The 24,739-nt window shown below is 36.9% G+C and overlaps 1 protein-coding gene across 1 annotated transcript in view; it reads right to left on the bottom strand.

Moving 5' to 3' along the window:
* gli2b (GLI family zinc finger 2b) overlaps positions 1–24,739 on the bottom strand; it is an 88,567-nt gene that overhangs the window by 57,454 nt on the left and 6,374 nt on the right. Inside the window, exon 2 of the mRNA XM_079857792.1 lies at positions 14,778–14,903. Coding sequence (XP_079713918.1) covers positions 14,778–14,892 — 115 coding nt within the window. The 5' untranslated portion in view covers positions 14,893–14,903. The remainder of the gene's footprint in view (positions 1–14,777; positions 14,904–24,739) is intronic.

Genomic DNA, 24,739 nt, shown 5'->3' on the forward strand with positions numbered 1-24,739 from the left:
CGTAAATTTTTTCGGCCAAAAATGACCCAACAGCAGGGTTAATTAAGTTTAAATTAAAGGTAAACATACTTTATCACAAGAAAAAAAAAAAAAACAACTTGCCAAGCATGAAAGTATCAGAACCTTTTTTGGCATAAAGTGTTCTTTAAAATTGAGTCAAGAACCCTATAGTTCTATATAGAACTCTTTCTTCTAAGAGTGCATGTTCTGTAAGTTAGAAAATAAGGTTGTTATAGTATTTTTTATTAAACATTAAGAATGTTCTGTAATCGGACCCGGGTCCACAAACCCTCACAAAGTCTCTGAACTCTACAGTAACACTAACCAAAGTGTTGGGTTAACTAGGCCCTCATTAGTGTTTCAGTGTTTACAAGGGGAAAAAAGCCACAATAAGTTTCATGCTGAATCATGAACTAGAAAGAAGCAGCTGTCTGAGTTTAATAGTTTCTCTAGGGTTGGTTCGGGTCAGTAAAGATGAGTGCGCGGGTCGCTGTCTTAAAAGAGCTCGTAATTTACCACAGCATCTCAAATCTCTCATTAATGGGGCAGGCGTTAGTCAGAGATCACATGACCAACTTTACCATATTAAGATGAAAAAGACGATTGAAGATAATGAACCTCATAGGAACTAAAAAATGACACAAAACTAGATTTTTACGTTTTCTGAAGAATATATTGGTGCATGTAAGTGCAAAAAAAAAATATTTTGCACAAATATCTACATTCTTAAATCAAGATAGATTTATTTGACATGTGAGATGAGAAAAGGGGAAAACAAGTCATTTTGGTTCTCAAGTAAATGTATCTTGATTTAAGAATGTTTAGACATTTGTACTGGAAAACAAGACAAAAATACTGAGAAAGAAAATCATGTTTTGGCAGTGTGGTTAGTAATATCATAGTTACAGAGAGGGAAACCTGATGGAAAATCCTTTAGGAAAAGTCCTAATGATTCATCTGTTCTCCTCAGAGTTTGGGAATACAGAATGTCCTTGCTGTTCTGGTCGAAGGTGGGACCTAATTTAACAAAAATATCAAATATCCACCTCATTTGATCCACCTCTCCGTGAATGTATGGAGATAAATGACAGCATTTTCCTCTCGGAGAGGAACGTGAAGGGCGTTGAGTTGGTCTACAAAATCCCAGAGACTGACATTCAGGAGGGATTCGAGACACTTATGGGTTCTTCTGACTAAAACCACCAGAACATGATAGTGAGTTTTGCACAGGGAAGCAACACTTATATATTTCCTTCAGAAAATGCAGAAATTAGTGATGCAGAGAAATTTCGGCAGTAAAATAATGTTTGCATTTTCAGTTTTGAAGGGCCGAAATCATTAACCGAAATGAGAAGGTTTAATTAGCTCGGCTCTTTTGGCACATTTTGTGTACAAAACATGGATAAACTACAACCGGTAAACATGCCAGAGGTGCCAACTGTGTAGAAATACATTTATATCGCTCAAATTTGATATAAAACTGCCTTATGAGTCATTTAAATTCTTATATTGTTGATTATTAAATAAATTTGATTAATTGATCATTAAATAAACATTTTTCGGTTGTCAGATAAATGAAAACTTTGATTTCAGTTTCAGTGCATCACTAGTAGACATCAGTCTGATTTAGGTTTAAGTAGATCAGATGAACTCATGGCATCATAATATCACATTTCTGTAGTAAATTACTAAATAATTCATCTTTTTCAGATAGACAACACATAAATCTGTGATTCATCACTTTTTATGACAATCAAACCATCTCTTCCTTTCTAAGTGAGTGTTTTTTGGTCAGAATAAAAGTGTTTCTCAGCAAAGCATGAATGGTTTTCCAGCACTGATCTTTTCTGTATCCCGTTATTTTCCCAGCATAGACTCGTTCAGCTTTGATTTCTGAGGATAAACACAAGGATCAAGAAGGAATCATTTCATGGGTGCAGTTTCAACACTAAAACTAAAGTTATACACAAATCTAACGTCAGTCGGACAGAAATTAAACGGGTCTGTCAGAGTCGTCAACGTAACCAGGATAACTGGAGCGTTCAAAACAAATAGCGAGGACTTTGTCGGTTCACCCAGAGCGTCTGGTTTGTTTTTCATCCACATCTGGCTGAGTTGTGGGTAACGTGCGGTCGATGCCACACTGCACTTCTCCTCGGCTCAGTCTTAATGTCGCAGTGTTTCACAGGCAGTTCCTAAAGCCATTTCAACATTCGGTTTGTTGTGCTTTATTTTGCAATCAAATTGAGCAATTAAAGTTGAAACTAAAGTAAACATGAAATCAAAATTTATTTTCCAAACCAACATGACTTTATTTCTTCTGCAGAGAACAAAAGAAGATATTTTCAAGAGTTTAAACTAATTTGGACCCCACTGACTTTCATTGGGAAAAAAAAAAGATCATGCTGATGAATATTTATTAAATGTTTTATGTAAAGTTATATAAATATATGAATTAAAGTAATAGATTAAATTTAAAATTACAATATAAAAATATATAAAAAGATTTAATGTTAGGTGCAATTGATCACAAATAATTAAGAGAAAAATCTGTGATTAATTAGTTATTTTTTAATTGATTGACAGCACTTATATAAATGTATATAGCCTAAATATAAAATTAGATTACATTTGAAAATACAGTATAAAAATCTATTAAAAACTTTCATGTTGCGATTAATCACGATTAATTACAGAAAAATGTGTGAATAATTAGTTTTTTTTATTGATTCACAGCACTAATATATATATATATATATATATATATATATATATATATATATATATATAGAAAATATTTTTATATATAAATACTTTACATGAAATATTTAAAAAAATATTCATTTTTTAATGAATGCATTCATCAGTGCACGTTCTTTTTTTTCTAAACACAAAAATGTTCATGCAATCATGATTTCAATGCATCATTTCGGTTTCATAATTATTATATTCACCTCATTCGATTTGTGCCACACTGTAAAAAATTTGGTATCACAACTTTTTTTCTTTTGTCAAATCACCTTAGAGAATTAATGTGGTTCAGATAACTATAAGGCTAATATTTTGAGATTCTGTTGATTAAACCAATCTCCTACTTTGTATGAACTCAAATTTTTAATTTCAATGAACTCAAAATTTTAAGGCAACCAGGTAACTTACTTTTTTAAGTTAAACCAACAGTTACTTGAACAAACACATGAACAAAACACATCCATTCGTGTCTGCTGCTTGTGGAGCCACGTTTAGCAAACGTTTCTTTATGTAATATCTGAAGTTGTCATTGCATTAATTATCTTCACTCATTAGTACATGCGTCAGCATCTCAGAAAGACACCGTCCCGACATGCAGAAACCGCAAAACCCATCCAGGCCCTCGTCACGCCGGAGGAATGCTCCTCTCACAGCTTTATCCGCTTGGATGGTTCAGCTCCGTTTGCGTTTCCTAAAGGACAGATAATAGAGCTGATCCTGGCAGCGTTTCTGAAGTCACCCGAGGCCACACAGAAGAGCCTTCGCAACGCTAACCTGAACTAACACCAGGAGAGTGAGCCGTGAGACATCAATCAGACGAGAGCGAGCCGAAGATGACAGGCTAATAACACGACTAGCGGGCAGGTAAATCAGAGCAACACGCCAAACACCTGCAGGGGCTTCATGAAGACATAGCAGATATCATACAGCTGCGACCAGAACCTGCTCTTCACAGCTCACCAGATTTAAAGGAGATCTCAGTCAAGCACCAAACTGTCTCCTAAAATACTCCCTGAGGAGAAATACGACACAATAGTCTTCATGCCCTAAAGGCAGAGAGCTATACAATGAATGTGGAGAGCAGTTCAGATCATTTGGTGAGAAATGTTGAGATCATATTCAGACTTTTAATTGCAGACTCTGGGCTTTGCATGGCTTGAGATCTTGGGCCCTATTTTAATGATATAAGCACATGGTCTAAAGCGCACGGCGCAAGTTCACTTAGGGTGTGTCCGAATCCACTTTTGCTAGTTTAACGGCGGGACAAATGGTCGGCGCTCCCGGCGCATGATCTAAAAGGGTTGTCCCTATTCTCTTAATGAGTAATGAGTGTGTTTTGGGATTTACGTGCGTTAACCTAATCAGAGTCTCATCTCCCATTCCCTTTAAATGCCAGTTGCGCTCGCACCATGGCGGATTCGCTATTACATGACGGAATTTGATAGTGGAAAGACCGAACGCGTCTCCAGAGCGCAAACGGATCTGCTCGTGCGCGAGGTTAAAGTGCGCAAGCAGAACATCTACGGGACAAGCCGGATTCACCATATCTTTATGTACACAATAATAATCTTTTACATTGTAATCCTTTAATTTTAAGTATTTGGCATGTTTGTGTGCTGATGCTCGTCCCTGTGTGTGTAATAAGCAGAGTGTACGCACGTTGTGGACCCGCCTATAGGCGCACATTACTAACACGCTCTTAAAATAACAAAAAATATATTGCGCCATTGACTTTAGAGCAGGTTTCAGTCGGTCAATGGCTCAGTCTATTTCTGTTCCTCAAAATAGCAACGCTCCAACAATGCGGCAGAACACACCTCGTTTTCAGACCAGCAGCCCATGGGCGCAAATGCATTTGCTATTTAAACTACGTGGCGCGGGACGTGAAAATGATAATTGCGTCGGGCTGAAACTAGCAAAAAGCACTTGCGTCGCGCTTGGCGCTGCATTGCGCCGGGTGTAAGATAGAAACTCTTATCTGAAACTCTAAAGGAGACACACATGAGATTTCTGGGGTGTTTTTCTCAAAAGAAACAGATGAGAAGCAAGAGACTTCAGCAAAATGGCCTATTCACTGTATCTCACTGCTGCCTATAGGAGAAACAATTAAGAAATAAAAATATGTTTTTTTCTATGTGCCCTACTTCAGTTCACAACAAAACAACATCAAACTAATTGATCAAACTAATTGAAATATAATATAATATAATATAATATAATATAATATAATATAATATAATATAATATAATATAATATAATAAATCAAGTTGAACTAAATGAAAATGAGAAATGTTGCTTTAATTATTTTTAAGTAACAATTTTTTGTTATGTTCAACATTAACAATGTTGCGCATGGAATTTTTTTTTAAATAAATAAGTGCATGAATGAATAAATCTGGAAATAAATACACGCGGGAATAAATAAATATAAAAATTAATGAATGCTTAAATAAATATGAAAATAAATAAAACTATAAATAAATATAAAAATAAATGTAAAATAAATGTAAGAATAAATAATTGTTAAAAAGAAAATAAATAAATGTAAAAATGAATACAGAAAATAATAAATGAAGGGAAGGTATAATACAAAAAAAAAAAAAAATCAGGATTACATTTTAATAAAAAAAAAAAAATTATTTCATAGTCATTCATTCCTTTATTTTTTCCTACTATTAAATTTTATTTATTTAGCTATATATGTATTTATTTTTAAATTTCTACAGGTTTGGTCGTCAATGTGTTCTAATCAATATTTTTACCATGTTAAGCCAAGATCAGTCATGTGACACTGAAGACTGGAGAAATGATGCTGAAAATTCAGCTTTGATCACAGGAATATATAACTATATTCAAAATAGAAAACAATTCTTTTGAATTGCAATAATGTCTTGCAATTTTTACTGTTTTTTTTTTTTTAAATCAAATATATGCAGCACTGATGAGTTGGGTTAGAAGTTGCAATATTTCGTGTCACACAGAAACGGGCCTGTAAACAGTGTCACGGCCAAATTCCCACAGAGCAGCTTCTGTTGGGAATACAGGAGATGAAGGACTGGAGATCTTCAGGGATGGAAGTCTGTGCTCCGTAAATCCCATCAAATCCCAGAGGTGGAGGCGTCTCCGAGGAGAGCAGCGCATTTACAGTTGGGGAAAACAAGCCAGAGAGGGATAAATAGATCCATGCTGCGAACATCGAAATCCCCCCAAGCGTTCATATATCTCTCCAACTCTTGTAAATGGGCAGGAATTGGGCATGTTGTTTTCGGGCAACTCTTGTCTGGGTGAGATTGATGTCTCCAGACGTCTCCCGAAAGCTCACAATCACTCCGACCGAAGCCTTTGATGCATGAATCCCCCGTTCCAACGCAACAAAGAATATCAGATACACTTAATTGCAGTGTTTCATCGAGCACATCTGGTTTTTGCTCGCATCTTTCTTCATTCTTGGCTGTATCGCATTATTATAATGCAGCCAAACCCTGTGAGGTCATAATAACATCACGCCATCCCTAAACAACATGTGTTCGATGGAAAGTGTGTGAAAACTCTTCAATCTCTCCGGCGTTTTAATTATTTCAGTGGATAAAAACGTGGCATGCTCTCTGATATATAATGTATAAAACCCTCGCGGTTTAAGTGCAGTGTTTGATATAAGGCTGGACTTTTTCCTCTTTTTCTTTCTTGTGATTTCTGGGCTCGCCCGAGTCTCTTTTAATGACTGAAACAAGCTCGTTCTTTCTCGCTAAAGAAAAAGAAGGGGAGAAAAAAGAAGCCCTTGTGTATCTGAAGTTGATTTTTATCCGGCAATCAGCGCGGCCCTCTATAAATAGACTCCGAAATGTGCGGGCGAGCGGCTTGGAGTGTGTATATCTAATCTTTCTCTTTTTCTGGGCCCCAAATGAAATCTCAGATTAAAGAGACGCGAATCGCACAAAGCCATCAAGCTAAATGTTTACAAAATGTATGTAACCTGCAGAGCCATTACTGCCGCGCACGAAACTGCTTCCATGTGGGCAAAAAATGGAAATAATTGGCATCTTTGTTACAGCGCCGGCGCTCTCATTACGTGCATATGGAGCTGTTCATGAGACCAGGAAAAAAACAGCCTTTATTCTGGATTAACTCTAATGGCCACTAATGTACACTTCCAAAAAAAACAAAAAAAAAACATGGTAATACTATGGTTTACATGGTAATATACTTGTAAGGAAAATGTGCACAGCGAATCCAAGTTGGGAACAAGTACAGGACACAAACAAAAACCTGAAACTTCACATGAGTGACACAGATGTGTGTGATTTAGAATTACATTTTAATGCATTTTAAATGCTATTTTCCTGAATTTAAATCAGAATCAGTCATAAAAACTGTATTTTTTAGGTAGAAAAGGAAAGTTTGTCAAGGCGATGGATGGATAGATACAACGATAAACGATGGATGGATGATCAATAGATAGAACGATAGATAGATAGAACGAACGATAGAACGATAGATAGAACGATAGATAGATAGATAGATAGATAGATAGATAGATAGATAGATAGATAGAACGATAGATAGAACGATGATAGATAGATAGATAGATAGATAGATAGAACGATGATAGATAGATAGATAGATAGATAGATAGATAGATAGATAGATAGATCGTTTACCAAGTTTGGAAGTACACTTCATTTCCCAGAATGCATTGCATGAGGCATGTTTCTTTGAATTGTAATTCTAAAATATTTGTAATTGTAACTCTGTTCCTGTGACTCCAGTTAATATCTGAATTAAAAAAGCCGCTCCAAACCTACAGCAGTTTCTGCTTTCTGCATATAAACACAGTAAAGCTGCACACTATCTTGAAGAAAGAGAGAAAGAAAGGTATAGAGAGAGAGAGAGGGAGAGAGAGAGAGAGAGAGAAAGGTATAGAGAGAAAGGTATAGAGAGAGAGAGAGAGAGAGAGAGAGAGAGAGAGAGAGAGAGAAAGGTATAGAGAGAGAGAGAGAGAGAGAGAGAAAGAGAGAGAGAGAGACCTCTGTAGGCCTGTAAAGCCGTCCTGTGAGAGACTCATTTAGAATGAACGAGAGAAGGAAGGAAAGAAAGAGAGAGAAAGAAAATCCCCTCCTCGGGAAGATTAGTGGACGTCCTCTTGCAGTCGTGGACGAGGAGCCGTTCCGGACACATTTTTCTCTGCCAGCGCTCTGACCCCTGGGGTTACGGAGAGACCGTCAATTATTCACTGTCGCCGCAAACACTTCATCCCGTTGATAAAGGAAACTGTCCTTATCGTAACCGGCCGCTCTTAAAAAACTATTTACACGACCATCCATCCAGCCCTCGTTCTCGTATAAAAGCAGCTGCGTTTGAATAATGCAGCCATGCCTCAACATAAAATGCGATGTGGGATGCGTGAAGAGCGTGATTTCAGATAAGGCATGTTTTTAAATGGTTATATTAATCAAAAAGATGCCATTTTAAAAAGATGAACTACACTGGAAAAGGAAACTGGCGCAGAAACCATTTTCACTGGTAAATTTGACAAAGAATTTCACATTGAATTAACATGAAAAAATCTGAATCTTTGTATTATTTACATCTTCGAAAAATCATTTTTGACAGTGTACACGTTCGCTCAATCTCACGCTCAAGTCGGCATAAATCAATTGAGCAATGTTTGCATGCACAAAAATATGCGTTTAAGCATACTGTATTTGCGTTTGACCCCGTATTGTTTGCAAGCATGTGTGTGTGTGTGTGTGTGTGTGTGGCGGCTGTAAAGATGTTAAGCATCCTGCCCGCCGGTTCCCTCAGGACTGACCCGACTCAGCAGAAAACACGGCAGCGGCGCTTAGCGTGGCCATCAATCACCCTACAACACGACAAACTCACTTTCACCATGATGTATGTCGTGAGTCACCGATTCCAGTTAATCAAGTCATTACCCACAGGCCTCGGAGAAACCTCAGCTGCTCCGCTAGCCAGAGATACACACACAAACATTGATTTTTTTTTTATTCTATATATTGTGTAATATTTTGCACCAAACTTTGCAATCTCACTCCTGCAAAAAGAATAATTGCACTATTAAATGAATGAATAATACCAGAGAAATCTGCAATTCAGATGAATACAAAACACTGGAAAAGCTGCTCCTTATTGCCATTTTTCAAAATGCATGCATGCATGCTTCATTTGAATGCATTAACAAAAGGCAACATGCTGCGGTATGCAAAGCGCATTCAGACTCCACAGTTTGCCAAGGTCGTCATGCACAAGTTTAAATGCTGTGAGAATAAGTGCAATATATATATTGCAATGACAATATATAGCAATAATGACCAATATTTCAAAAGCATTCAAAATTAGGGTAACACTTTATTTTACAGTGTCCTTGTTACATGTGCTTACCATAGTAATAACAGTAAATTATGCATAATTACATGCAACTAACCCTCAACCAAATCCTAACCCTATAGTAAGTACATGTAGTTGCTTAATATTACTCAGTACTTAAATATATAATTACTCTGTAGCAATGACACCTTAAAATAAAGTGTAACCAAAATTAGTGTATGCACTGTAAACAAATCTTAACAATGAATGCACTTCTGTAAAAATATACATTGCTTATTGTTAGTTCATCTAATGCATTAACTACTGCTTATTGTGAAGCTTTCCCTCAAATCCTGAATGTATTTGTAACCCCCACACAACACCCGTCCGGTAAAACGCACCGCAGAGGCGCACAGACACCTGGTCGCATTATAATTGAATACATGCATTGTTTTCCCTTTTAAATCAGGTGATTCGCGCTCGGGGTTCATAATACACGGTCACATTTCCATAGAGGTCTGTGAGAGCGGGCCCCGGGCCCCTAACATAAAACAAATGACCGGCGCTCGTGATAAATGGTTCTATTAGCAATCCAGATTGTTAAACTCAGATATAACGGAGCCGAGGGGAGCGGCGGCCCATTTATTTTCCCCTCCTCACACAAATAGCTTGTTTTTTTATGTGTAAATAACATATTAAAAGTCTGCATTAGCCATGTTCTCTGATAGAGAGGAAACTGTTGTGGATAAATAACGGCGGACAGGGGTATAAAACAGAGAGGGGTTTAATAGCGGCGTCTTCGCGGTGGGCATGACTTAGGTGACAACGGCACCGCGGCCCGTTGTAAACTCCACAACCGTAAAGCCGCCAAACGGGACCGTATATTAAAAGCGTTCGACGCCGGGCTCGAGGGAATGTGATCCCGGGTTCAAGGACCTCGTCGTGCTGCATATTCACTTATCAGAGTCTGCGGGCTGGGATAATAAACCGGATTAAAGCAATAAGTAATTGCTCTGTCGCTGAGCGCTAGCGAACAGCTGAGGCTCTTTCCTGAACGCCCGCGACTGTACGGCTATTAAACTGGCTCGCGTTTATTTGGGGTTCGGACCGTAATTCTAGACCAGCAAACAGCTGGTAACAGTCTATACATTCAGACTTGCGGGTTTGGTGCTGATCTACCAATCAAAACACCGGCCTTTCTGCTGAATCTGGCTGAGGAAGTCATTACCGGTTAAGCTTGTTAAAGGAATAGTTGACTCCATTTACTCATTTAGCATTTTCTCTCTATAACACAAAATATATTTTGAACAACACTGGGGTCCAAACAACTTTGCATGGACAAAAATAAAACATTGAGACAAATATTTGTGTGTGTGTGTGTGTGTTTCGCAGAAGAAAAGTAAGTCATAAATGTTTAGAATGACGAAAAAACATTTGCGTTCGCTCGCTAAATGTTTGCGTTACCCCGAAAAACTTTGGCCGTTTCTCAATATGCGTTCTTGTCTGTACTAGTGTTCTTGTGGACTTGTGAAACGTCATCAGTCGCTGCCCAAGTACTGTCCCAATACACAAGTTTGCATTTTGGCAAGAACGGTTAAAAATCCCGGAAGTGTTCTTGACACGCCCATTTTACCGAGGATGCAACGGTTGGTAACTTGTGTGAACTTGACGGCAGAAATATCCCAGCATTCATTTCGGCATTCGAGGAAGGCGAGGCGGGTCAATACAAGTCGTTTTTCTACAATTTCGTACGCTATTTCATCACTAAATTCACTTCTGAGAACATTTGATGCGAGAAATCAACTGTGTAGATTTCAAATATGGGCATTTTTACGAAAATTTATGGCGAATCGAAAATGTGCTCAAACGTTTTCGGAAGTGAGAATCTCCATAAGAATAACGGCCAATAATAACGTCAATAATTTTCGTTATGTTTGGGCACTGCAGACGGCGTCTGTGCGGGGGTGTTATTGCGCAATACCAGCAAGAACACATCGTCTCAAACTGTCAGCAGCGTTCTGTGTGCTCGTCACCTTGTGAGTTCATTCTTCCAAGAACAACTAGCAAGAGCGTTCTCCCCAAGAACACAAGTCCGTTCTTTGCATTCTTGGTTTTGAGAAACACCCTTAGTGTTTGCTAACAAAACTTTCGTTCTTTGAAAAAAAAGCATTGCCAAAGATTTTTTTTTTCTTCACCATTTCTCTTTCGAGGCTCGATATTGTAAAGCAATGAAAGAAAATACATATTTGTGTAGTTCTTGACAAACAATTAGCATGTAGTGTTAAGTCTGGCCACTGGGGGCACATTTACGTTTTTCGTGATGCCCTGCCTAGAAAGTAAAAAATTTAATAAAAAAGATAATATGAAAATTTCCAAAGGACATTCAGAAAATATTTTTGAAGCTCTCAGACGTTCTGATCTGGTATTTGAGGTGACATTTTTATTTAAAATTTTAGTAAGGTTGTTATATGCTTTCATCATTTTTAATAGTTTTTGCTATTTATTTATTTCTACATAGCTTTATTTTTTAGTTGGTAGTTGCCAAATCAACATTTATATATATTTTTTTGTTTAAATTTTTCATCTAATATTTATATTTTATTTAATCTCTATTTCAATTACTAAAAACTACTTTTTAATACGTTTTAGTTAATAATACCAACATTGAGTAAGTTGCAAAAATATCTAAAAAATAATTTTAATTGTGTTTAAATCTAAATTTGGCATTTGTAGGATTCAATTTTAGCAGATAGAGAGATTTCATGTTTCTCACATGTGTCTTCTCTACAGTTTCAAATAAGCGAAAATATTTATTCTGCGTATGAATTATTTAAATGAGGAATATTGTGACGTTCCAAGAAGAAAACTCAAGACTACAATGGAGGCGTTTCAGGGACTTTGCAGAGCTTTTTAATGCTCAAACAGCGACATTACACACTAAAGAAAGCATAAGGCTTCTTTAAATGTAGTTTTTGAAGCGCTCACACACTGTGATCTGTGGTTTGCCGTGATCGTCTGCTAAAAAAGTGTTTTCAGCTCAAATCAAAACTACCTGTTACTACCCTGCTCAATATTCATTCAGAACACCAGAAATAAACATTGTTCACATCGCTATCACAAATGTCCCAATTTCATGCCATTCTTTGATTCACAATTAATGACCATTTTCAATAATGGCAGGCCACCAAAGTCTTTCATTAATCAGCAACCAAAATCACCATTTCAAAGGTGGCGCTCTACCAACATCTCAGAAGTCCATCGCTGCCACTGCCGTTTTAACTAATTCATCACACTTATACTCTGGAGGTAAGAACAAGCTCTTTCGGCCTCATTACAGACAACTTTTATCACTCGTCTACAGACATGTTTTAAACACGCTCGCTCTCTTCTACTACTATACTCTTTCCTCTCTGGACAGACTTTGTCGACCCCAAAGCTAGTGAAAGTTTGCGAACGTCCATAACAGATCTGAGTGTGAAAGACTACCATCTTTCAGTACCATGGTATATAATCATGAAAGTATGTTTGTTCTCTTATTCAGAAACGAGAGGAAATTGACTTGAAATGTATTTGAAGACCCGATGACATGGATTGACAGTAAAGAAAAAGTTGAGGCCAGTGTTATTTTTTCTAGTATTCATTAATATTCTGAATTTGCTTGTCTCCGCTAGAGTTTCAAAAGATATCTCAACAATGTCTCAAAAGGTGCTCAGAAATGCCAAGAAAACAGTCTCAATATGTGCTCAGATTTCTCATCGTGAGCTGTACTGTCCACAACTCTTACTATATGTCAACAATTTGTGTTTTTCCTAAGAAATCAGAGGAGAAACATCTGTATTTTTGATCATAGTTTGATCAAATGTTACCCGACAAATGGTTCAAGTGACCCAATTATGTGGCACAGATCGGATGTGACCCATCCAGGAAAACAGCATCTCCTCAGATCGGATTCGAGCCTCGTTCACCGTGGAAATAAATCTGATATGAATCGGATGGGTGCATTTGCGTCTGCCATGTAAGCGGATAGATCGGATATTCCCGTCATGGAAAAAGCGACGGAGGCGTATTACGTCAACTCAGGTGGACACCAACCACGATCACATGACTCAATGGCGCAATATAGGACGAAGACTAAACCCAATGCTTTGCTGACCTTTAAAGATGGTGCGGAAAGCAAAAGCTTGTATTATCATTGCAAAATCACAATGTATATATATTTTCCGGGTCAGTATGTGTATCTTAGGTTGTTTCGCCAAGTGTATAGTGTAAATGCAGATATGGGTCACTTTTGAAAAGTGACGTAAGCTGGTCGTCAAAACATCTGATATAGTCAACAAATCAAAACCTGCAGTGGAAATGCAACCAAAGAGCAATAATATTTCCATCTGATACCATCAATGGCACTTCTTACTTCAATCAAACAAAGTTAGAGCTAAGACGGATGATCTCAAATTCTACTTTCACTTAAATCTCCGCCATAATTTCTCCCTGCAGTTAAAAATGAATCATATTAATCATGTACCAGTGAAAATCACACTCTATAAATTATGCCATTCAACTGTCTTGTTGCCACTGTGTGGCCTATTTTTCCCTTCCTTTCTTCAACAAATCATGGATTTTCTTTTCTTTACAATGGCAGGCCACCAAATTCCTTCATCAATCTGTGAAAAAAACCCACAAAAAAAAAAAAAAAAAAAAAAAATCACAAGAGGTATTACCATTTCAAAGGTGGCTCTCTGAAGGAGCGCGTCGTCCGCGGCTGCCATTTTAACTAATTCATAACACTTATACTCTGGAGGTAAGAACAAGGTCTTTCGGCCTCATTATTCACCGCTTTTATCGGTCTCCTAAAGACATGTTTTAAACATGCTCGCTCTCTTTCTATCTGTCCATCCGTGCGTGTGTGTAACTTTTGATTAATCTCAGAGCAAACAGAGCACTAAAAAGCCCTGTAGAATAGATGCTCGTTCGCCCAATCCGCCGTGATTACGTGGCAACGACTCGTGTAAGACTCGTGCACGCCCCGGTCACTCGGTATTAATGAAGGCCGCTGGTGGAACGTGATATTAGGATTCATATCAGGCCTGATGGAGGCTCACCTTTGACTCTCCGGGGGCTTTTGGCTTCAGCTTATCAGGGACGACCGGCACCACGAGCGCCACATTTTTATCTTTAAAATGTATATTTCATGGGCATATTCTTTTCCTGAGCTCTACTGGAGTCTTTAAGCTCTCGACTGGTGTGATAAATAACCTGAGAAAGACTCGCTTCTGCTGCGAAATATCATATGTCTCACATTAAACCTCATGCAAAAGCAAAAAATAATGTGCAACTCTCTTGCACATTAGTCAGCTCCATCTATTGCCACTTTTAGGTGTTATTTAAAAACTTCTTTAGCTTTTGAACAAGTTATGTTTGTTTTGTTGTATGGTTTTAACGTCATCAATTTCGTAAAGCACTTGTGCTTGAGCAAAATGTGCTATATATATAAAGTTGCTTGTTCTTAAATCTCATTTGTGTCGCGTGTATTCAAACATGATGCAGTGCAATCGTGTGTCATGTGATATGCAAAAACAAATGGTGCAAAATCTGAATATGTGCATGTATGAATGAGAAAACTATCCCGTTTAGATGCCTTGGAAGGTCGTAGGAAGTGAAAAGGAGTCGGAGTAGTTTTGGGAAGGACCGGACGGGTTCGTACCTCTGGCCAGGGATGATGGGGAAGGTTTTTTGGGAAGTTCGCTGAAGCCGTTTCCATCCAGAGCAGACGTCTTGCAGTCCTTCTTCTCCGCGGCGCTGGGCACACTGGCCTCCATCCTGAAGAATTCTGTGACAGAGAGACCAAATATACATGAAGATGCATTAATGTGGCAAAGCAAACAAATAACTAATAAGAATAAGAAAAAAATAAGAAAATATAAAAAATGAACACATTTAAAAATATATACAAAATAAAATATAAAATAATAAGAAAGAATATTAATATATATAAAAACATGTGCAAATAAAATGAAATAATAAAATGTGAAAATCTAAAAAAATAAAATAAAATAAAATAAAATAAAAAAATAAGAAAAAGTAAAATAAGAAAATATTAAAAATGAAAAAATAAAATAAAAATAAAAAACACATACATACATACATACATACACACACACACACATATATATATATAAAATGAAATAAAACAACATATTTAAAAAATATATAAAAAAAATATCAAATATCAAATAATAAGAAAGAATATTAATATATATAAAAACGTGCAAATAAAATGAAATAATAAAATGTGAAAATCTAAAAAAAAAGAAAAAGTAAAATAAGAAAATATTAAAAATGAAAAAATAAAAATAAAAAACACATACATACATACACACACACACACACACATACACACACACACATATATATATATATACATATAAAAAAAAGAAATAAAACAACACATTTAAAAATATATAAAAAATATATAAAATATAAAAAATATCAAATAAGAATGATCACTACAGGCGGAACCCTTGTTTAAATGGAACACATCAAAACTCGATCACTGGAATCAGCAATGGAGCTGATTTATTATTAAAATAATTTTTTCCTTATGAATTTCTTTTATGCACCATTGTATAGGCCTGTATGTATGCTTGGGCAATATTAACAAAAATATTAACAATACAATAAACTATAACAGTCAGCTTAAGGTAGCTACAAGTATTATGTGGTTAAATATCAAAATAACTCCAGTCTCATACACTAGAGTTGTGCGGGGTGGGGGTAATGAAGCGTGATCTGCTGTGACGTCACAGTCGTGTTGCATTGTGGTCCGTGGATCTGTCTGAAGTGAACATATGAGTCGCGAAGTCCAACGCACTTAAATACGGCAACCCCGAGGGGAAGTGCTCAGGGAAGTTTGCGAGAGTATGAAGTGTTTTAATTAAAATCTCCCTGTTCGTAAAGTTAATTATGAAGACTTGCTAAAATAATAGCATCAAGTCACGCTTACTAACACATATTCTGATTGGTTGTTTCAAAGAGTCCCACCTCAAAAAGTCTGATCTCTTTATAAAAATGCACTGCCGGATGATGCACTCACTGACCTTTAATACTTAGATGTTAGTTTACATCATTAAGTATGAGCAACACTAATAAATAAATCCGTGTACAATTGACTTATGAATTATGAAACAGGAATCTGTGAGCTACATCACGGCACCTTATTGAAATGGCCTGAGTGAGCAGAAGCAGATTTGTTTAGTCACTCAACCGTCTCTTTTCTCTCTTTTTTTAAGGCAAGGTAAGCCGATTAAAGGAGGAACACACTTGTGGTCCTGGATAGCATCTGTTTCCGCTTTGCCTCGCCAACAGTGATGCCCCCTATCCAGCCGCTGGCACCATCAGTCACTGACGCAAAGTAGCGTTCAGCAAAAATGACTTCATTCACGTTCCTGGTCTTATGCATTGACTTAAAAACATCTTGACGTTTATTTTCAGCTGACATCATCATTCCCTCAAGGCTACAATTTTACAGGTCCACATATCAGGGCGTATCGCAAACGTCCACGGCCAAAATCAGTCAGGATGACAAAAAGCGCTCCATAAATCCCATAAGCTCTTTCTGTGACCCTACATTCACCTTTACATTTATCCTGCGCTGAAATAACAGCATCAGTCTCTTCAATCGGCCCTGCTGGAGAATCTTGGCTCCAAATGTCCCGAATGTTGGCAGTCCGCTTTAAAATGACGGTATGGCCAAAATCTTACATCACATCATGAGTCATTTTATATTCTGTTAGGCATATTAGAGTGATTTCTGAAGGATCATGTGACACTGAAGACTGGAGTAATGATGCTGAAAATTCAGCTTTGATCACAGGAATAAATTACACATTATAATATAATCAAATAGAAAACTGTTATTTGAAATTTTGGTTACACTTTATTTTAAGGTGTCATTGTTACAGTGTAATTATATATTTAAGTGCTGAGTAATAATAATTAACAACATGTACTATAGGGTTAGGGTATGATTAGGCTTTGGTTGAGGGTTAATTGCATGTAATTATGCATCATTTACTGTTATTACTATAGTAAGTACATGTAACATATGTAACAAGGACACTGCAAAATAAAGTGTTACCGAAATTTTCACAATATTACTGTTTTTACTGTATTTTTTGACCAGTCTGGCATCAATGCTAAAACTGCTTCAAATTGAGTTCAAAACTAAAGACTGAAATCGGTCAAACTAACATAATAGACTAATTTTTATTGGATGAATCATACACAAAATACACACACACACACACACAAATGCACACACACAAATGCACGCGCACACACACACACATGCGCACACACACACATACTAACACTCTCTCTCTCACACACACACACTCTCTCTCTCAACTATAAACCAACTGAACTTTACTTCACATTGTGCCAAACAAACACTTCCTAACTTCGTCTTGACTTGTTTGTGGCGTGTCCCACTGTGTCATTGTGTCATTTCAATGTTAATGCCTCGTTCATTTAGTTAATAATGTAAAGCAGTCCTGGCCACTGATAGCATGCAAAAAAATCTACATTTATCAACATCTATAAACCATCATATCGCTCAGCTCTAGTGTGAAGATGTGTCAATATGGCAAAGCAAACAAAGACAAAATAATACAAAATAAGATGAAAAAATATAAAAGAAAAAGCAAAGAAAAAACTAAATAAAATATTAAATTCGATTTTTAAATTAAATAAAAAAAATTAAATATAAAAAAATATATAAAAAAACTTCTATAGCCTATATAAAATAAAATATTGTTTTTAATTTAAAAGCTAAATACTAAATATAATATAGAAAAGAAAAGAAAAAAACATAATCTAGTGTACGTCACAGTTTTTGAAGCTGTTGTCACACTCAAGAGGTGTCTTTGTCCTTGCAGTTTGACTGAGATAAGTGAAAGACAAACACGGCTGTGGACGTGGAGAGCACTGTGGATCTCAGGATGGGTCAGAGTTTGTTCTCTCAGACGCCCCTGTGGAGTCGAGAGCCTCGTGTTCACGGCAGGACCAGTATGACGGGATAATACGGGTGTCAAAGACCAAACAGACAGATGGTCACGCAAACAACAGGCACTCTCGCTGTTCCTGACGGTGTTTTAATCAGCTCCAGTCACGAGACCCACCAGCACTTCACTCCTGACCCCCGATTACTCACGCAGAAAGTGGACAGGCATTTTTACTTGCTTTCAAACTCCGAAAAAGACAGAAAAAGAGATTTGAGATCTACAATCAGTGCATAACAACTTTCATAATATAAAGTAATAATAGTGCACAAGGACTCATTTTATGATCATTAATATAATTGAGATTTTCACACAATATTGATTCACAATAAAAGTGTCTCTCTGATTTATACTGATTAATGATTAGTGATTTATACTGTAGAAGTGTTTTTACTCAACATTTTGAATATGTTTTTATGCTCTGGATGCAAAATTAAATTAAAAAATCATTTTCATACAAAAAGGTTCAATTTATTTTTGATATATATATATATATATATATATATACTGTATATACACACATCAAAATAAAATTCTATTTAATATTTAATACATTTGAATAAATGTAAAATATTAAATATAATCAATTATTCATATTATAAATCCTATTTAATAGTATTTAATCATATATATATATATATATATATATATGATTAAAACACTGCCTATTGGGCCTATTTTCACTCTACATGTGGAAAATGTGAAAAATTTCACTTTACATTCCTGGAAAATACATTCAATTGTACCGGTGAATACATAAGTCATATAGAGTTTCAAATTGGCTGCACATTTTGAAATGCACATCAGAAACTACAATCATTTAATAAATAAATATGTTTCTTATAGAACGACAAATGAAAAGCAGAAAATGATCCAGAACAGGCAAACGTTGCCAATGACTGGAACCAGATCAGCTCAAGTGTTTCTGTTCAATTTCATAGCAGCCGGTAAGATAATAATATATTACAGGCCATGAAAGCTGTCACTTCTCACTCTCAAAATCAATTTTAAAATTATTGTTTGAAATTGAATGTTTAATTTTGTGTAAATGAGCATAAAAAAAGCTCCATCCATGAACTCCAGCGCCTGCTATTCCACCCAGTCCATGAGGAACCGCAGCTTTTAAATCACGGGCTGGATTTGCTCTGACTCTTGAAAGTGTGTGACGGACGGCCGTGTGTGTTCTTTACGAGCTGATGGCTGACGGCTCTCTTTGAAGGGCTCTAACAGGTGTGAGGGGCTTTTCTCCGTGAATCTCGGGCAAAGACATTGTGCCATTCAAGACCAGAGACCCCGCGGCATCCGAGAGCTCATTACGACGGATCAGTGGGGAAAAACACTCCCGCTTTACAGGAACACCTCATTAATTACAGCCAGTGAAATAACAGCATCATTCACACCACTGAGAACTGACCTGAGATCAGCGCGCTCAACGCCCTGATGTCTGTCTCGCACTACACGTGCGGTTAAAGGCTTTTATTTAGTAGGTGATGGGAAGTGAGAAAGACTGGGATCTAAGGATTGTCGCTTTAAATGTTGGTGGGAATTAACCAGAAACAAAAGTCGGGTTAAGTTCAACTTAAACTGAAGTCACACTATGAAAGCATTCAATAAATCAAATCAAATCTCTGATTCTGATTCAATAATTCATAAAATTTAAAATATTCATACTCTGCATGGACAGACAGACAGACTGATAGATAGACATATATAGAATGATAGAATGAACGATAGATAGATAGATAGATAGATAGATAGATAGATAGATAGATAGATAGATAGATAGATAGATAGATTGTTAAAACAATAGATAGATGGATGGATGGATGGATGGATGGATGGATAGATAGATAGATAGATAGATAGATAGATAGAACGATTGATAAAACAATAGATATAAAGATGGATGGAAGGATGGATGGATGGATGGAAGATAGATAGAATGACTGGTTAAACGATTAATGGATGGATGGATGGATGGATGGATGGATGGATGGATAGAGATAGATAGATAGATAGATAGATAGATAGATAGATAGATAGATAGAATGATTGTTAAAACAATGGATGGATGGATGGATGGATGGATGGATGGATGGATGGATGGATGGATGGATGGATGGATGGATGGATGAACGATAGATAGAATGATCGAAAGAACGATGGATAGATGGATGGATACTCTATATAAATACAGATTTTTGCTGTACTTCTTGCATTAAACTTTTCAGAGCAAATAAATAAATACTGAGATATATTCAAATTCAATATCATCCATTTCACTCAGCTCTACATACATCCATCCTACTATTCAAATACAATAAAGCCTTTAAGAAATGATAATTAGCTATTCTTCTAATGAACAATCGTCATTTACACTTCTAACAAGCTTGTGACGCACAGCAGGAGCAAATAATCCTGATCTCCATTCCTGAGCTCTCACTGTCTTGAGGAACACAAACACCATTCATGAGGCCATCAGAGACACAATAGAAGCTTTAGCAGGAGATAATTGAGCAGAGCAACAACAACTGAACTTTACATTCCCCCTCAAGACCGCATTGTGCTCAAATCAATGGCATGTTGGTTTTAACAGCGGATTCTTCATCTGAGCTGTCAGGAAAACCACTAGAAGATGAGCTGCAAACAAATATCAAAGCCTGAGTGTGTTTGCAGATCCTCTCAATCTGGACTTCAGCGCTTTATAGATCGATTATTTGATCTGGGGTGTGTTTCCCGAAAGCATCGTTAGCCAACTATAGTCGCAAGTTCCCTCGTTATCAGCAGTTCAACGAGTCGGTGTTTCCCGAAACCATCGATCCAACAAACATTCACAAACAGCATCGCAGAGTTGTGTGTTTGAACGACAGATCTCGAGCTGTGGTTAGAAGAAGAGTTTCTAGATTGCATGACATGTGGACTTAATAAATCCTCATCTTGAGCAAAACAAGCAAGCTGACATTCAGTGCAACCTGTGTCTTTTATTTAGAATACATACAAATGTCATTTACGTCTTTGAGTTTGTCAAGAGATTTAAAGCGTCGTTTTTGAAGAGTGCGCATGTGCGAACGAGCTCTAGTGCGCGAGAACGAGTCTATGATTGAATCTGGAAAAAAAGCAAAATAACTGAGAAAAATGAGAAATAGTCCTCAGATGCCATGTCTGTAATTTATAGCAAAACATCTAGTGTTAATTCGATCTCAAACAGTTTCATTAAAAGAAGTTATTACTCCACCACGTGCGTGACAACATAAACCAACGTAGTTGAACGACCAATTTGCGACAATACGGTTTCGGGAAACTTCAACGATGCATCGCACTATAGTAGTGAAGCAGCGAGTTACGTCGTTGTTCGGGAAACACACTGTTCTGTTTATCTGAAGTCTTTCTGAAAGAGGTCAATGTGTCAAACACGTTTCAGAAGATGCAGTTGCTCTGCTGTCAGAATCGCAAACACGTGGCCATCGTTCTCTCTCACTCGTTCACAGGTGGGCAGCTGTTCAGTAAGCGCCCTAGTGAGGGAACATGTGTCGCAGGTCATTTCCTATGTGAAAACAGACCATAAATCAGGAGGAGATCCAGCTGTTTGCTATCAAACCAATGCCTCACAGAATCACACGTTTAAAGGGTAAAAATACGCTCGTGTTGTGTCTGAATTACCATAAATACGAGATGGAAGTGTTTACGGCAGCGTTCAAAACACCACAGAGGATCCGATCGTATGTCGCCTTGTTGTTCATAACAGGAAAATCATCTTTGCATTGTTTATCGTGCAAATGATAACACTGGCAATAATAAAATGTCAAACAGAAATGTGGAGGTCGTAAAACTGTTGCTATTTTTGTTCTTACATGAGAATGCTATACAAAAAAGTATCATAGTCTTAATTTAATGGTAAAAGACTGTAAAGCTGCTACAGTAAAAACCTGTTAATTGGTTAACGATACGTTCCTTTAAATACAGTGAAAAACTATATCTAATGGGACATTTCATGTAATTTTACAGCAAAATATTGTTAAATGCACAGTTTTAGAATGAAGGAATGAACGATAGACAGTAGAACGACAGATAGAACAATAGATAGATAGATAGATAGATAGATAGATAGATAGATAGATAGATAGATAGATAGATCTGTTCTTAAAATTGTTGTCAGTATAGCCTACTATAAAGGTAAAAAAAACTGATTTGAGTAATTTGGTATATTGATATTATTTTGTTTTTGTTTTGCTGTAAATTTAAGTTGCTATCACATTTTTTATGGTAAAGTTCTGGTAAGCACAACTATAAATTTCACTGAATTTTTTTTTTGTTTTTTTACAGAAAAGTTTAAGCCTTTTTAAGCGTTTTCGACCAGTCATAATCTGTACGGTAATTCAGACCATTAAAACTAGGCTATATTCAATGCATGTAAGAGCTTCTGGAAAAATTGCAGGCTTTTTGCATAAAAGTATTACAGAAACTTTTTTTCCATCTTGAGCGCAAGATAAAAAAAAAAAAATATCCACAATAATTCACAAGATTGGAAAAAGACCAACACATCAAACACATTCAGTGTTGAACTTCAGCCACAGTGTGGAGAGTTTAGAGAAACTACGAGACGGATCGTGCATCCATCAGGACGGGAGGGGTTGTGGGATTCTTGGGAAGGAGAGAGACGTCCACAGAAATGAATGTTTCCATATTCCAGGTGCAGTGAGCTTTCAGGAGAGCGTTTGGCTCATCACGCTGGATTACTCACTGCAACCCCCTACCTCAGCGCTGAATAATTACAGCTCGAGCTGTCCGACAAACTAATGGCTCTGACAGAACCCTGAAAGGTCACATAGTGAAATCCCTCAGAGGGTCTCGGGCTCTCTCGCTCACTCTCTCTCTCTCTTTCTCTCTCTCTCTCTAGTGTTCAGTTGTTCAAACTTTGGCTTGAAGTGTATTTCTTCAGGTTCATGTATCTTACAAGCAAAAACCCACAGAGCTGAACTTCAGAAGGAAGATTCCTGTAGAGGGGAAAAACCTAGCTATCGCTCTTTCATCAGTTTGCACTTATGAAGAATCAACTTTGTCTCAGTTTTTTTCAGTTTTTTTTTTTTCTCCTAAAATTCCTTAAGAGACTGAAAAACTGAGTCCATATAACAGACAACAAGAGCACATATCAGATCAGATTTGGGTGAGAATCTAATGTGAAATGTTTGAGTTCATGTTTTGATAGACTTTGCAAATCTGAGCATTTTCTCTTTTAAAACTTGTAGAAAAGTGTTGCTATATATATATATACACACATACATACATACACTGCATATTAATATATATATTGCTCACTTCTGACCCAACACCCAACGTTTCACAAAAATGTTTTATATATAAACAATTACAAAAATATAAACATAAAATATATATATAAGCTAAAAAAAAATGTGTAAATATTTTATTTTGATGTTTATATTTTGTTAATATGTTTATATATAAAACATATTTTTGAGAAACGTTGGGTCAGAAGAACATCAAATTATATAAACATCTAATATTTTTTATAAGTTGTGAAAGTGAATGATTTCAACTCTTTAAAGCTTTCACAGTCACTCACTTCTGACCCAACATTTGACAATAATCATTCTTGAAGTTTCGAAAGAAAAAAAGTTTAATTTTAAACGAACCACATGACACATCAGAGCCGCCAATTCAGTGTCGTTTCAACAGACTATTGCATTCCTCACTGACTTAACAAGCTTGAGTCCATCAGGATAATAATTCCAGCAAATTCCAGGGAATATTACTCATAAGTGAGTGGAGTTCAGTTGCAGACACGAGGAGATATCGCTGGAGATACAAACAGCATGTTCACAGCTCATGCCTCCCTTAAAGTCCCAGCGTTTGATATAAGACAGCAGGGAGTCGTGTGAGTCCGGATGGGACGGAGGTTTCGGCGCTAATGGTGTGTTTCAGTAATGGACGTGTGTGAGTTTAGGTGATAGTCAGATCACACCCCCCGCTGAGAAGTGCAATATCCTGTGGACCATCTCCGCTGGTGTGACCAATGCCGAACAGATGTTCAGAAGTCCAGATCAGGAGGATTCCTCCTGCCTCCCGAAATCAGCCCGCAAAGCGATTACATCTCACATTTTCAAAGTGTTTCAACACTTGCACCTTGGAGACTATTTCAAGGTTTGCATTCTCGAGCCACTAAACACTGTTGTGCGAATGAATTAAAACGGTGTTGTGTTAGCGGCCGCTAAGTTAATAACTAATGCAACGGAAGTGAATCAATCAAAACTAACTTTAGCTGGACAATAACTTTATTCTAGAGCTGCTGTGAAGCCTAAACAATCTGTTACTGTAATGTCCTATTATCACTGTAAAGCTGCTGTGAAACAGTCTATATTGTTAAAAGCGCTGTATAAATGAAGGAGACTTGACTTGTGCCGAGATCCCACCGCCTTTAAAAGCGGCGTCTTCAGTTTTGTTAACAGCACGCTTTGATCCACCGGCCAAATGGTGTTTTTAGGAGACACTTGCGGTTTGACACCAGGACTGTAAAGTAAACGTCCTCTCTGTTCTGTTATTGAGCTCTTCTAACGTTTACATCCACTTACATTGGTAGTTATAACAGCTT

Source organism: Squalius cephalus (genome assembly GCF_949319135.1).
Source record: "Squalius cephalus genome assembly, chromosome: 22".
Lineage (NCBI taxonomy): Eukaryota > Metazoa > Chordata > Actinopteri > Cypriniformes > Leuciscidae > Squalius > Squalius cephalus.